The following is a 14,150-nucleotide window of genomic DNA, read 5'->3' as shown; positions in this document are numbered from 1 at the left end:
ACCTGTGTTTGATTTCTTGTCCATGAAGTGGTCTGGTCCTTCCAATGACCAGAGGACCTGTTTCTTGTATGTTTTTATTTTTAAAATGGCACATAGAATTATGTTTAATTTTGCCTGTAGCAGTGGGGTAAGAAATGGTAAATCATATATTTTCACGAAGCTTAAGAGAGGAAAAAACATATCGTATGATGGTTTTTGAAAACTCATAAGGTTATCAGTTAAAATTAGATTTAAACCCACTTTTTTTCAAATGGATGCCGAGAATGAAATGATTAATGCTGGCTTTGTTCGCTCTGCAGTGTTTCCCTTTGAAAACAGTGTTTTAAGCTGACGAGGGTGCAAGCGCTGAAGTGTCACTGATACTAAGCAAGCACTAGCTGTTTGTTAGTTTATACATGACAAAATAGATCAGCCTTCTTAATTATTCTGCACTCAGCTAATGAGGTTGAATCCACAGCCACCACAGTGTGCCCTCCTTAACAGGGTTAGAGCAGCCTAGGAACATCTGGCTAACAGGCACCTTTTTTCAATGGAAAAAACTCAACTACTACCATCCTCTAGGACAAGGAGTACAAAACACAATTTCGTCTTAGAACATCCTCCCAGTATTGAAGTGCCCTTTAAGCTTCCCAGAATATTTCCTAAACTTCAAATAATACATTTCTTAAATGTCAGTATGAAAATGGGTGAAACTAGTCTAAAAATGAGACTATGCAGAGAAGCAGGCTGAATTCATAAACTTTAGAGTTCTAATGAGATAGGAACAAAAATTTTTATTTAAATAGTGTAGCCTTAATTTCTTTAATATAAAACCCCCCAAATCTGATGAAAACAAAGTTTTATATACCATATAAACAAGATTTGTCAGAATTGAAAGTGAAAGTTAAAGGAATTTACAGTTAGCTTTTAGCCCTCTTGGGACAGTTTTATAAATCTTGATAATCCATCTGTTATTAGTGTGTCAGTTCTATAATACATTGGGAAAACTATTGTACTTCATGGTACAGTTTCATTTATTAAGTCTTTTCCATTAGTTCCATTATTAGTGATAGCTAAAAAGTGACCTTATCAATTACGTGAGTGACATTACTGTGGCAGAGAAAACCACATCTGGATTGCTTTCTGTAATTCACCAGTTTGCAGAAAGTAAACATTCTTTGATTTGTTCATGATATACTGAAATTGCCTATTAACACTGTGCAGTAAACTAGCTTGCTCTTCCTCTGTATTGTTACCATAGGACAGACAGATTTTGTAATATAAAGGTAACTGGAAAAAAAATGCTCACATATTATGCAGTGAAACATCTTTCACAAAAAAAAAAAAAAAAGCATTAAATAAGGGGGAAGGGAAATAAAACATGCAGAAGAGGCAGCTTCCTCATCTCCACCTGTCTCTTATGGACTCATTCATTGCCGCACATCACTTGCCACACTATCAGGTGACTCCTTTCTGCTTTGGTGACGGAAGGTTCCAGTGGAAGATCCTCTCCAAGAAGTTCAGATTCTCCACCTTCATCACCTAATGGATCATAAGGAAACTGAAGTTAGCTTAAGTGCAGAAAACACAGAATGATGAGAACTGGACTCATAATTAGCCCATGAATATGTCTGATTTCCAGTGCAGAGAACACAGGAAAGAATACCAGGGAGCTAGAGAGATGGCTCAAAGAGTAAGAGTACTTGGTAGTCTTCCAGAGAACCTCAGCTTGGTTCTGAGCACCCATGCTGGGCAGCTCAATACCATCTAGGGGATCTGATTTCCTCTTCTGACTTCCAAGGGGGTGCGCGCGCGCTCGCACACACACACACACACACACACACACACACACACACACACACACGAATGCATGCACACAAAAATGAAAAAATAAGTAAAGAGCCAGTAATCAATGAAATGGCTTAGTAGGTAAAAGCTTTTGCCACCACATGATGAAAGGAGATAACATATTCATGCAAATGGTCTTCTGATCTCCATATTATATAGCATATGCTTGCACACACAAGCATATATATACACACATGCACACACATACACACACACACACACACACACACACACACACTGTAATGACAAAAAAACACCAGAGTCTGAATCTTCACTCAAACCATTGCCCTGCCTCATTTATGGAATCCCTTTTTTCTTTTATTCATGAGAGCTAGTTCACAATACTATGCTGGACAGTCACCATAATATGTCTGTTCACTAATGGTAACAGAAACGGGAGATGAGAAATTGGAAACATGCTCACTTCTGTTTGTCTAAAATGGATATTCTACTCTCTCCTATTTCAAACTGAGAAAGTACAAATATGGACCTTACTAAGGCTCAGGATGTCATGCTGATTCTTGGTGACCAGGGGTAAAGTTCTCCAGCTGAGGCCCTGAGTGCCAAACAGGCACTGCTGCTCCTGTCCACGAGCTTGCAGGAGTCAGCTCTGCTGTGCAGAGCAAGGTTATTCTGGTACAATCTAGCTGACAACTTGTTTAGTGGGATGAATTCTTCAGTGGAATTCTAAAAATGTGCACACTAAGAAACAGAGGTATTTCACTGATACACTGGGATTTTGTAATGCTCCCATTTGAACTTAGCAGAAGAAAATGGCATCATTGACTAGAAATAGAGGAAGAGAAGTAACTGAGTATATGCACTTTTCTATGCAAGCCATTTTCTCTTACCATCTCTCCCACCCCCGCCGACTTTTTCACAGCAATGTCAAAATATGGAGTGCATCCTCAGGTCAAAAGTCAGTTTCTCTAACTAAAATATAACCATACATTTAAGAAAAATAAGTTTGGCGCTTTTTTGTTTTGGTTTTTAAAGTTTTATTTATTTTTATTTTATGTGTATGGGTGTTTTGCCTGTATGTCTATGAAGGCCAGAAGAAGGAGTCAGATCCTATGGAACTGGAGAAAGCCTTCATGTGGGTGTTGGGAATAAACATGGGTCCTCTGAAGGAGCAGCCAGAGCTCCACCATTTTTTTTTTTTTTTTAATTTTTCCTTTCTTTAATCTTAACTAAAAGAGGCACAGGGGTTCAAAAATAAAAATGTCTTTCCTCATTCCCAAGCCTGTCCCTGGCACCCCCAATGCCACCCTTCCTCTCCCTAATACAAGTAGGAATGGAGGTACAGGTTATTTGCAGCTGGGGAGGGGGCAGGGGCTTCTGAGCTCAGTGTGTGTCTTTCCAAATATAAATACATGTGGCAAAACTCCACACCGTCACCCAAGCGGGTGTTTGGGCATGGAAGCCAGGCACAGGCTGGCTGTGCTTTCCTGCACCCTCTGGGCATGAGCCCCACCAGCCTCCTGCAGCTCTCTGTAGAACAGATGGCATTCCGGGTCTCCCCGAATGGGGGGACTCCCTGGATCAGCTTCCCGGTATTGGGGTTCAAGCACCAGCACTCCCCGCGTTGTCTATTCAGAGACACCGTGCATTGCTTCAGGTAGTACAGGCCATGCTTGTCACAGTTGGGAATATGTAAGAGTAAAGTGCTCCAGTTGACCCTGGTCATCTGGAAGACGCATGGTGGAGATACATTCCAGGCCAGGACTTGGTCCAATTCCTGCTGGCAAGATGTCCTGACAGGAGGTGGCCGCAGCTTCTTGAGCTCCTCCAGGCTGAGGTGGTGTTTGTCGCCTTTGCCCATCTGCCGGTGCTGTTCCGCGACCTTCTCTCGGAACACAGCCAGCTCCTTTATGCTTGATTTGAGGAGCTTCTGGACAGCATTGCTCCCACCTCCCAGCATGTTCATGGCCGCATCCACATGATTCTCCTCGAGGCCTCCCATCACTATTGTCTGCAATCTGCTGTGGGGTGGGGCCCACACGACTCTTCATAGGTACCAGTGCAACTGACCAGCGCCTTCAAGGGCAGCTGGGAGCCTGGACTGGGGTAGCAACTCAGCATCTGGGTAATAGAGCAGCAGGCACAGCCAGGTTCTTGCCCCAGCTCAGCGCAGGGCTGGTGGGGCTGGGGGCCAGTGCAACAGGACCTGGGCGCCCAGCAGCAGCAGAAGCCACAGCAGGGGCAGCGACAGTGCAGGGCCGCCCAATCTCGGCAGCATGTCGGCTTGTTGGCAGCGTTAGTGCAGGGAGCTAGTGGACGGGTGGCACAGACCTGGCGAGCGCGGGAGATGTCTCTTTGCCTTCTTTCTTCAAGTTTGGCTCTTAAATTTAAAAAAAATTACCGGGGAGCATTAACTACTCTTCCAGAGGATCCGGGTTCAATTCCTAGCACCCACATGGCAGCTCACAACTGTCTGTAACTACAGCTCCAGGGGACCCAACACCAATGCACATAAAATAAAAAACAATAAAAAAAAATTACAACGAGCCAAGTATTTTGGAGTATGTCTTTAATCCTGGCACTCGGGAGGCAAAGGTGGTCAAACTTCAGTGAATTCCAGGCTAACCTGATCTAGACAGTCAATTGCAAGCCAGCAGGGACACACAGTGAAACCTTATTTCAAAAAAACAACACAACAAAAGCAAACTACAATGGTGAAAACTAAGTGGCTGAGACAAAGATTTATGGTTTCTTGCTTTCTGGGCTGTTTTGATGACTTGTTGTTCCCCAAGGTCCCTATATCTTTTAATTTAAGTTTAGTCTTTACTACTCTAATAAATAAATCCCTTACTGTTAAAACATCACAAAAAGTGAATAAGAAAAGCAGCAAGATTAAATTCAAGGTGTTTCTGTTGTTATTGTTTTCATTTTTTAAGACAGTGGTTCACTTTGTATCCTGATGTCCTAGAACTCACTATGTAGCTCAGGCTCTTACTTGTCTATGCCTCCCAGGGTACTGATAATAAAGGTGTATGTTCCCTACCATGTTTTGTTCCTAAAACCAACACATTCATTATTAATATTAGCATTTACTTAAAAAACAAGTGTATTTTCCAGCCTGGATTACTAGAGCTATGGCCAAATCTGGTTAAGCAATTTTTATGCCATTTTCAGAATTTGCAATGGAAAGCACTTAGTGGAAAACTGCAGACTTGACTAGAATATTCTTTAGTATGATTCCAACTGCCACGATACACTCCAAGAAAAAGCTAAAAAAAAAAAAAAATCACCTTAGCTAAGGAGAATCCCGACAATTCCTTTCCATAAAACATTCCTGTGCCAGTACTCAATTATCTGAAATGCTTTGAAACTTTGCTGCTCTTGCTGGTACCATCTCTAAACTTTACATTGATACCTCTGCCTCACAGCCTGTTCTGGTTTATACTGACCATATGTGGCGATCTGTCACTGATAAGACACTACATTTTCTACTGTGATATCTTCATTACATTCTCTATAAACATTTAATAGCTTATTTGAGAAACCATGAAATTACAAGACTCTTATTAGACTAGCGTGTTTCTTTGTAGTGCGCCAACATCTATTTGTAGAGCACTTGGTTTTCCTTCCCTGACTTCAGGCTGCTTCCATTTAGATGGTGCACTGAGTGAACACATGACTCTCCACATCTACTGGCTGAAGACTGATTCTTCATCAAGCTCCTTCTGTCTCCACTGTCACCAATTGACTTAGATCTCTACTTTTTCTAACTCATTTCTGTATCTCTTATCTTGAACCTAAATACCTTCTCCCCAATTCTAACCACATTACTTCTCCATGTCAAATCCTGCAATTTTCCTTTGCTTGGAAGATAAGCACAAATTTTACTTGGTGTGGTGGTCTGAAGGAAAATGCCCCCTCACCCCCAACTCATGAGGAGTAGTATTGGAGGTATGACTTTGTTGGAGGAAGTGTCTCATGGGGTGGGCATTGAGATTTCACATGCTCAAGTCAGGCCCAGTGGCTTATTCTCTCTGCCTCTTAGCAGTACCATGTCTGTCCATGTGCATCCTGCTACCTCTGTACTGTAAGACAGCCCCAATTAAGTGCTTTCCTTTACAACAGTTGTTGTGTTCATGGTGCCTCTTCACAACAATAGAAACCCAAACTAAGATACTTAGGAAAATATTTTCTATATCTTTTTTCTTCTTTCTGCTAAACACCCACAAGTATATACAGTATACGACAAGTCTTCTATAACTCACCTCATCTTCCTTTCTAGAGAAATTTATACTCTCTGCTCTCATCTTTTCAAATGATGTTCTTTAACTAATATGGTTTCACTTTTTAAAGTCTTTAGTAAGCTGGGGGTATGACATGCTCATTGTTAAAATATTTGTCTAACATGCATAAAGTCCTAGTTTCAATGCCTAACCCTGAAAACAAACAAACAAACAAACCCTATACCATAAACAAATGAAACAAAATCACCTCAGTTAAGCCATTTTAAAAAAAAGCTAGGAACCACTAATCTTCACCCTCACCAGTTCCTGTCCTAATGTAATCCTTGCTACTACTATTTGACATCCATTCTCATCTACCTTATCTTCCCACCATAAGAAGAACAACGACTCTCCACCAGAGCATTTACATCTTAACTTGTTAACAACCTCAGCTCTGTACTCTTCTATAAAATCTATCAGAAAGAAGCAGCGGTGGTATCACGCGCCTTTAATCCCAGTGCTTGGGAGACAGAGGCAGGTGAGTTCTGTGAGTCTGAGGACAGCCTGGTCTACATGAACCAGTTCTAGGACAGCATAATAGAGAGACCTTGTCTCAAAAAGACAAGAAAACAAAACAAACAACAACAAAAACCCCCACAAACAAACAAAAAACCTAGCAATTGATTTGTTTCCACATTTTAAGTTTAAAGATGACAGGCACAAGGTGAGAAAGTGAACAGATAAATAATTTTGAAATAAAATAAACAACATTTTATGAAGTATTTTTATTTCTTCATTTTGTGGGTGAGAAAACAAGTTCTGGGAGAGTAGATAGTTTGTTCAAGATCTTATGATTACAATTCTTCAGCTCTTCACACAAACCTTATTTAACATAACCATTTGCAATTTATAATGCTCTTTCAAATGAATACTTTTTGGTGTGAAAGAAATACATATACTATATGTATAGACAGGAAAACATGAAAAAATATCTTCAAGTAAAATAGAGAGTTTAGAAGTTATTATCAGAGTGATTTCTTATTTACTGTGGGTGAAAACTCAACTCACAGAGCACATTGGAAACTGACCTCACAGAAGCAAAGACTTACCCATCCGGAAGTCAATGTAGCCTTCTCCCCCACTGATGACAAGCATAGACTTCAAGGGTGGCTGGCTGCTGGGCTCCTGTGCAGATGACCCTGCTTTGTCTGCTATTAGATCTGCTCCACCACTACCACTTTGTGGGCTAATGACCTGACCTATTTTATACAGAAATGGAACAGTGAGTGTTACTTATCACAGATGCAGCTTTTTACTTTACCTTTTCAAAGTTAAATGGTTGACTCATGACTGTAATTGTAGCACTAGGAAGGGTGTGACAGTCATGAGTTCAAGGCTAGTACAGGCTAAAGATATCTTGACTCAATAAAGTTAAGCTGGGCAATGTCCTGGTTGCCTTTAATCTAAGGGCTCAGGAAGCAGAGGCAGGAGTATTTCTGTGAGTTGAATGCCAGCCTGCTCAATGTAGTGAATTTAAGGTCTGCTAAGGATGCAGTGAAATACAGCCTCAAAAAAGTTAAATAATGAAAGGTAAATATTTATTTACCACTCCCTTTCTTCAGTATATAGTAGCAAGGTATTAGGAACACTGAGGCTTTATATTATCAGAAAACCATTACATGAAGTTTTTAAGAGCCTAATTTAAAAATCTTGAGTAAACCAATTTCATAGTAAACAGGAAAAGATGATCTTCAAAGTCCAGTGTGGGACATGTGTATGGTAAGGTGGATGTTAGTTACCTTCTCCACACTACATTGTTCTACTTTATGACCTGAGGAACAATAGAAAGTTTCCCTCTTCAAGGTAAACATTTGTATTTAAGACAGAAAATTATCCACTTGAGCCTAGTAATTGGCATATTTGTGGTGGCACTATTTAGGAAGGTGGTGTAGCTTTGTTAGAGAAAGCACCTTACTAGGGGTAGGAGAGTTCATAGCTTTGCTCTACTTTCCACTTACTTTCTCTGATTCATGGCTGCAGTTAAAGATGTAATCTGAGGTCCAGCATGGTGACACATGCCTTTAATCCCAGTACTCATAAGCAGAGATAGCAAGATCTCTGTGAGTTCAAGGCCAGCCTGGTCTACATAACTTCACGACAGCTAGGGCTACACAGCGAAATCATGTCTCAAACAAACAACAACAAAACCAGATAAGAAAGAAAGAATGAATGAATGAAAGGAAGGAAGGAAGGAAGGAAAGTTGTGATTTCTCAGCTTCCTGCTGTCATACTGTCCCTACTATTATGGTCCCCAACCTTCTAGAACTCTTTCTTCTATAAGTTGTCTTGGTCATGGTATTTTATTACAGCAACAGAAAAGTAATATAATAGTCATAATATTTAAATATTTCAAATTTATGTCTTTTTCTTCCATGGTTAAGAAAAGTATGTCTTATTTTTATTATAGACCATGCAAATAAAATTGCTGCTAAATGTGCCATTTGTTCTAAAGTTCAAATTCTAAGGTAGAATCTTTGAAATGAAATGGCAGAGAAGAGAGAAATCTGTACATACTATTCACACTATGAACAACTGCAGTCTCCAAGACATTCCTCTTAGAGAGCTTTGACTGTGGGCTGGGGACATAGCTCAGAAGCAGAGTGCTTGCCTAGCATGTGTGAGGCCAATGTCCGATCCCAAGAATTGTGGGTGGTGTGTATATGTGTGTGAGAAAGGGATAAAGCAAGCTTTGACTATGGGATACTTTTTTCAGCATCTGCTGTCCTTTGCAAAATCTCATAGACCAGATGCCTCTAGGAACTAGTAGGACACAATGATGTGATACACTACAAACTTAAAATTTTAGTTGAAAGTAGATGGGGTGCCAGGTGGGCATGGGGTGGTATAATGGATCCCTGTAGGACTTCATTACTGAATTAGTCAAGCTTACTCTGGAATCCATAAAGCCTGCTAGAAACAATTCTACAGTAGAGTCTGCAAAAGAAGGCCAAGCATTCATCTTTATAGCTAATTGGCATATTAACAACAGATTTATTAATTCCACTTTTAGATTTATACTCCAAAAGAAAAATCTTCCACATAAGCAATGAGAAAGTTCAACATTGGGGGATGGGGTGGCTCACTAAATATAGTGCCCAATGCACAACTTAAGACTTGAGCTTAGATCTCCAGTGTGTACATAAAAAGTTGGGCAAGGTGGGCCCAGTACTTACTGGTACTGAGTGTGCAGATGCAGATATGTACACAGATAGTGGGTGTGCAGACAGGTAATTCATGGAGCTCACCAACCGGCTAGTCTAGCTAATCAGTGAGTTCTGGATTCAATGAAGGACTCTCAAAAAAATATGGTGGAGAGCAATTAAGGAAAGCACCTGACACTGACCCCAGCCTTCACACACAGGCATGCATATATATGTGAATATACATAACACACACACACAGTCTGCTGTGGGCCAGGTATGGTGATGCACATAGGATACAGCACCTAGGAGGTTGTGTTAGGAGAAATGAAAACTCAAAAGCAACCTGAGCTATACAGTGAGTTCCAAGCCAGTCTGTTATGTAGGGAAACTGGTGTTTTGGGCTGGCCTCATTCACTATATAGTCAATGATTACTTTGACTAATATACTGTGACAAATATTACCACTGATTTTCAAAAGTAAGCAATACCTCCAAAATATCTGTTTTAGGGAGTAGGGGAGGGATTGCAAAGTAACTCCATTCAAGTAATCTATTTTACTACAATCACATCTCCATTATAGAACTTCTTTATGTATTGTATTGAAATTGTGGGTATATTGTTGGTAAAACACAAGGAAGACAGACATAATCATATGGATATTGCAACAGAATAATCTAACTCACCTGGGACTGCCACAAAGAATTTCACAGCATCCCGATGTCCGTGGAAACAAAGCTGTGCATGTGCCATTGAACAGTAGGGTATAAATGTCCCTGGAGTCACTTTATCACTGTTTTCATCACCATATACACGGATTACACTTCCAGGACGATTACCTGGAGCCCCTGAGGTTTTATTTGCTGCAAGAGAAAAACCAAATAGCAAGTATTTTCCTCTAGAAAACAGTACTGATGCCAGAGGTTACTGGTTAATCCTTATGATATTATCTAAGAGCTACAGCCAGCTGAGATAACATAAGTGCAGCAACGCCAGCTCAAGGCAAAGCTGGAAAGAGATACAGCATGCTAGTTATTTTTAAGTACCTCAGTAATGGAGTAGGGGATTTTGCCAGTCTAGCAATAACTAAGCTTCTATTAACATGAAGGAAACCATCACAGTAAACAAAACAGAATTAAATCATAGTTAAATCTATTTCGTTTTGTGTTTTAGTCCTTATTAAAGGAAATTAAGCATTATAGACTAAAGTACATAGGTATATTCTTAAATAAGATCTTTATAGTTCATCTTCTGATATTTTCCCCATGGTAGGGGTAGGAAAGCTTTGCTTCAAATATCCCAGGCATCACCATAAAGCAGCTTGCATTTATGCCAGGCTGGCGATGGTTTGCTGGATTCCTATACAATGGCCAGACTTACAAAATTCCCCTGCTTCCACGGGTAAGTGAATGAAAGAAACATGATCGGTAATAAGAGTAAATAATGTAGATTAATGACAGTTTTAAGAGATGTTTCATGTTTTTATTGGAAGGAAAACCAAGTCTGAAAGAAAGTTTAGCTGCAACAAAAGATGACCAATAGACTAAGCTGCTGAGCAGTTGGTGGCTATGTAATAAATGTTTAAAGTAAAAAAACAAAACAAAAAGGCCTGCTGCGATGCAGTGACTGCAAGTGGGTGACACTGACAACATTCAAGAGGGTGTTCTAGAGAGGAGGAGACAGCCTCACAGTGGCTCCAAGAAGCCAGGAAGAAGTTTGGTTCCGGATCTGCACTTACCCCTCAGCCCCAGTAAACGTCCCTGGTGGAGGATTACGGCTAAAGTGAGAAAGGAGGAGAGGGGACATGGGGAGGTGCACGACAGGAAGGAGAAGCGTTACTGTGAGCTGCCACTCAGCTTCTTCTATGTGGCCCTACCAAATTATGCCAACCTGGCAGAACACCAAATAATAATGTGATTTCCAAGGCCTCTACAAATGACTCTGCTCAAAAAATGATGACTTATTTCATGAAGCCATTCCACTGAAATGGAAAATGAATGTGGAGTGCATACTAACATTCTCTCTCAGTCTACCCCCAAGAAACCACCTTTAAATAATTAGGCTAAAATGCAACTCTTTTTAAGGAGAGAAGGTAATCCAGACCTCTTGAAATGTCTTAGGTTTTAAGCAGTACTCTGGCGGGGTGTTGGCGGCACACACCTTTAATCCCAGCACTTGGGAGGCAGAGGCAGATGGATCTCTGTGAGTTCCAGGCCTGCCTGATATCTATAGAGTGAGTTTTAGTACAGGCTCCAAAGCTACAGAGAAACCCTGCCTCAAAAAAGAAAAAGAAAAAAAAAAAAAAAAAAAAAAAAGGAGAGAGAAAAGCATGTTCTGAATATATAGACCTATGCACAAAAACAAGGAGATTGAGAATATAGATTTTTTTTTTAAAGGGATCCAAATTCACCTTTTGGTGTTTCTTCCCTTCCACTGAACAAGGGAATTTATAACCTATTTGATAGACTTCAGGCATTTTCTTCTCCCAAACAATTCCTTGCCTGTGCATTTTGCAACACCAAAACACTTCAATGTAATAGAATATCATATGAGGAACATACAATGTACATTTTTTTCCTTCAAAACAATAAAGCACATTCCTTTCAAACAGACAGCTTGTCTTCAGTACAAGAAAAGGCTCAGTGATCTCCTGAGGCTTCTCCCACAAGTTAAAAACAAAAAAAAAAAAGAAACAAAAAAAAAAAAAACCCTCAAATACAACAAATGGAATAGACATAACTATTAGCTAGAGTGTAAACTATGATCAATGAAATGTAGTGTTTCTGAATACTGGTATAATAAAGCTGAAGAGAGATGGATATTTTATTTCAAAGATGAAATAGGGTTGTGACCTCTGAATTGAGAAAAAGACTTTCCTCCAGTAAGAACCCTGAAATATGGACTCGGGTTCAGATACTTACAAGCTGATTCTGTAGTTTGTAAACCGATTTCTGTGTTGTCACAGACTTGCCAAAATCTAAACAATTCCTTCAGTCTGAATTCTGGGTACCACTACTTGTTGCAATTCTTTGACTTGTGACAGTTATTTTAAAATATACTTACTTTCTGTCAATGGGATGGAGATAATGACACCATTTCCTGTCCCCACCCACAAACGATTGCAAGACACCATAAGAGCTGTTATCCTCACAAAAGAGAAGCCCAGTTTTCCAGTACCTATAGGGGAAGGAGAGGAAGAACAGTTTATTGAGAAACTAGAACATTTCAGATTCCAAATCCCCAGGAGTCTCTGGCTTTAAAACAACAAAGAGAAAAGTTTGCTGGAAAGGTATACATTAAAGCAAACTCGTGTGAGTGTGTGTGTGTGTGTGTGTGTGTGTGTGTGTGTGTGTGTGAGAGAGAGAGAGAGAGAGAGAGAAGTTTTATGTGCCTAGGTAGGTATGTAGCAAAGGATAATCTTGACCTTGTGAGCCCTCTACCTTTGCCTCATAAATGGTGCGATTACAAGTACTGGGGTTGTGGGTGGGCCCCATAATGCTCAGCTCAAAATCAAAGCATTTTTTTTTTTTTTGTTTGATTGTTTTTTGAGATGGGGTTTCTCTGTATTGTTTTGGAGCCTGTCCTGGAACTGGATCTGTAGACCATGCTGGCCTTGAACTCACAGAGATCCTCTTGCCTCTGCCTCCCGAGTGAGTGCCCAGCTGAATCCTTTTAAAAAGTGTTTTGTTTTTTTAAAAATATTTTTTAGAGATTATTTTGTGAGTGTTTTGTCTGCATGTATATATGTGTACCACTTTTATGCCTGGTACCTGCTAGGGCCAGAAGAGGGTATCAGATCCCCTAGAACTGGAGTTACAGATGTTTGCTGATTGCTATGTGGTGGTTTTGGGAACCAAACCCAGGTCCTGTGCAAGAGCAGCAAGTGTATCCACTGATCCATCTCTCCATCCCTAAGCTAGGAATCTTTAACCAATTGTCAAAGTAAAATAAACTGTGCTGGGAGAGAGCACATAGCTAGTAACTTCTTTGGTCAATGGCCCCTAAAAGGTTACAAACCATTGAGAGGAGTCACTCTTTCCTCACGAAGGAAATCCTTTATAACATCCCTAGTTGTCACACAGCATCACATTAGTTGTTAGAATACAGCAGAGAGCAACACCAGAGACAGAACCTGTCTTTCCTGAGATTTCATCTCTGGGGTACAAACAATAAACAGAAATAATATACTATGGGTGCAATTACACTAATGCTAAACCTATGAAGATGACAGATAGGCTAAGTGTGATGGTGCACACCTTTCATCTCAGCTCTTGAGAGGCAGAGGCAAGTAAGTAAGCAAAACCATGAAGAACTGGCTAGGCCAGGGGATACATAATATATATTAAGGCCCTGAAATGGGTGAGAACCTGTCAATGAGGCTAGTTTAGACCATGTGAAGTCTCCTGCTGATGATCCAAATGTCACCCAGCCTAGAAGCTAGAGCAAAAGTCTATCAACATGAATCTTTACACACTGTTTACTATGTAGAGAATGGAGTAGAATAGAAACAGGGAGACAAGTTAGGAAACAAGGTTATTAAAGGGGAAAAGGACAGAGTCCTGGCCTAAGATGAGAGTGATCAGGATAAAGAAATTGACAGAGTTCCAAGTCATCAAAAGAGATAAGGAACAAGAAGCTGAAAACAAAAAACAAACAAAACAAAACAAAAAAGTTATAGTCAAGAACCACAGTACACACTGGGATCGACAGGTAAAATAAAAATTAAAACAAACAACAAAAAAAAAGAACCATAGTATACATTGGAGCATCTGTCTGCTACTTGCAGTGATAAAAGTTAACTATTCATGTGGTAACTTATTCAGTGATTTCTCAGAGCATTAGAAGAGGATGGAGATATAGATGAGTGGTAGCCCATATGCTGAGTATACACAAGACCCTGAGTTAGTACCACAACACTGCATAAAACAAAAATAAAGCA

At 40.1% G+C, this 14,150-nt stretch overlaps 1 protein-coding gene across 13 annotated transcripts in view; it reads right to left on the bottom strand.

Moving 5' to 3' along the window:
* Nucleotides 1-753: 753 nt before the first annotated feature.
* Nucleotides 754-14,150, bottom strand: part of Spag9 (sperm associated antigen 9) — a 117,463-nt gene continuing 104,066 nt past the window's right edge. For 7 of the 13 annotated variants that reach the window (XM_051198129.1, XM_051198365.1, XM_051198206.1 and 4 more), the window contains 5 exons: nucleotides 12,275-12,388; nucleotides 10,950-10,988; nucleotides 9,898-10,074; nucleotides 7,121-7,270; nucleotides 754-1,521 (listed from right to left, as the gene is read on the bottom strand). In XM_051198129.1, coding sequence (XP_051054086.1) covers nucleotides 1,406-1,521; nucleotides 7,121-7,270; nucleotides 9,898-10,074; nucleotides 10,950-10,988; nucleotides 12,275-12,388 — 596 coding nt within the window. In that variant the 3' untranslated portion in view covers nucleotides 754-1,405. The remainder of the gene's footprint in view (nucleotides 1,522-7,120; nucleotides 7,271-9,897; nucleotides 10,075-10,949; nucleotides 10,989-12,274; nucleotides 12,389-14,150) is intronic. The other 6 variants (XM_051198284.1, XM_051198438.1, XM_051198593.1 and 3 more) reach the window with 1 other exon arrangement.

This window comes from Phodopus roborovskii, unplaced genomic scaffold (genome assembly GCF_943737965.1).
Source record: "Phodopus roborovskii unplaced genomic scaffold, PHOROB, whole genome shotgun sequence".
Taxonomy (NCBI): Eukaryota; Metazoa; Chordata; class Mammalia; order Rodentia; family Cricetidae; genus Phodopus; species Phodopus roborovskii.
Note: the sequence above shows the minus strand (reverse complement) of the source record. Positions and strands in the feature narration are given on the sequence as shown.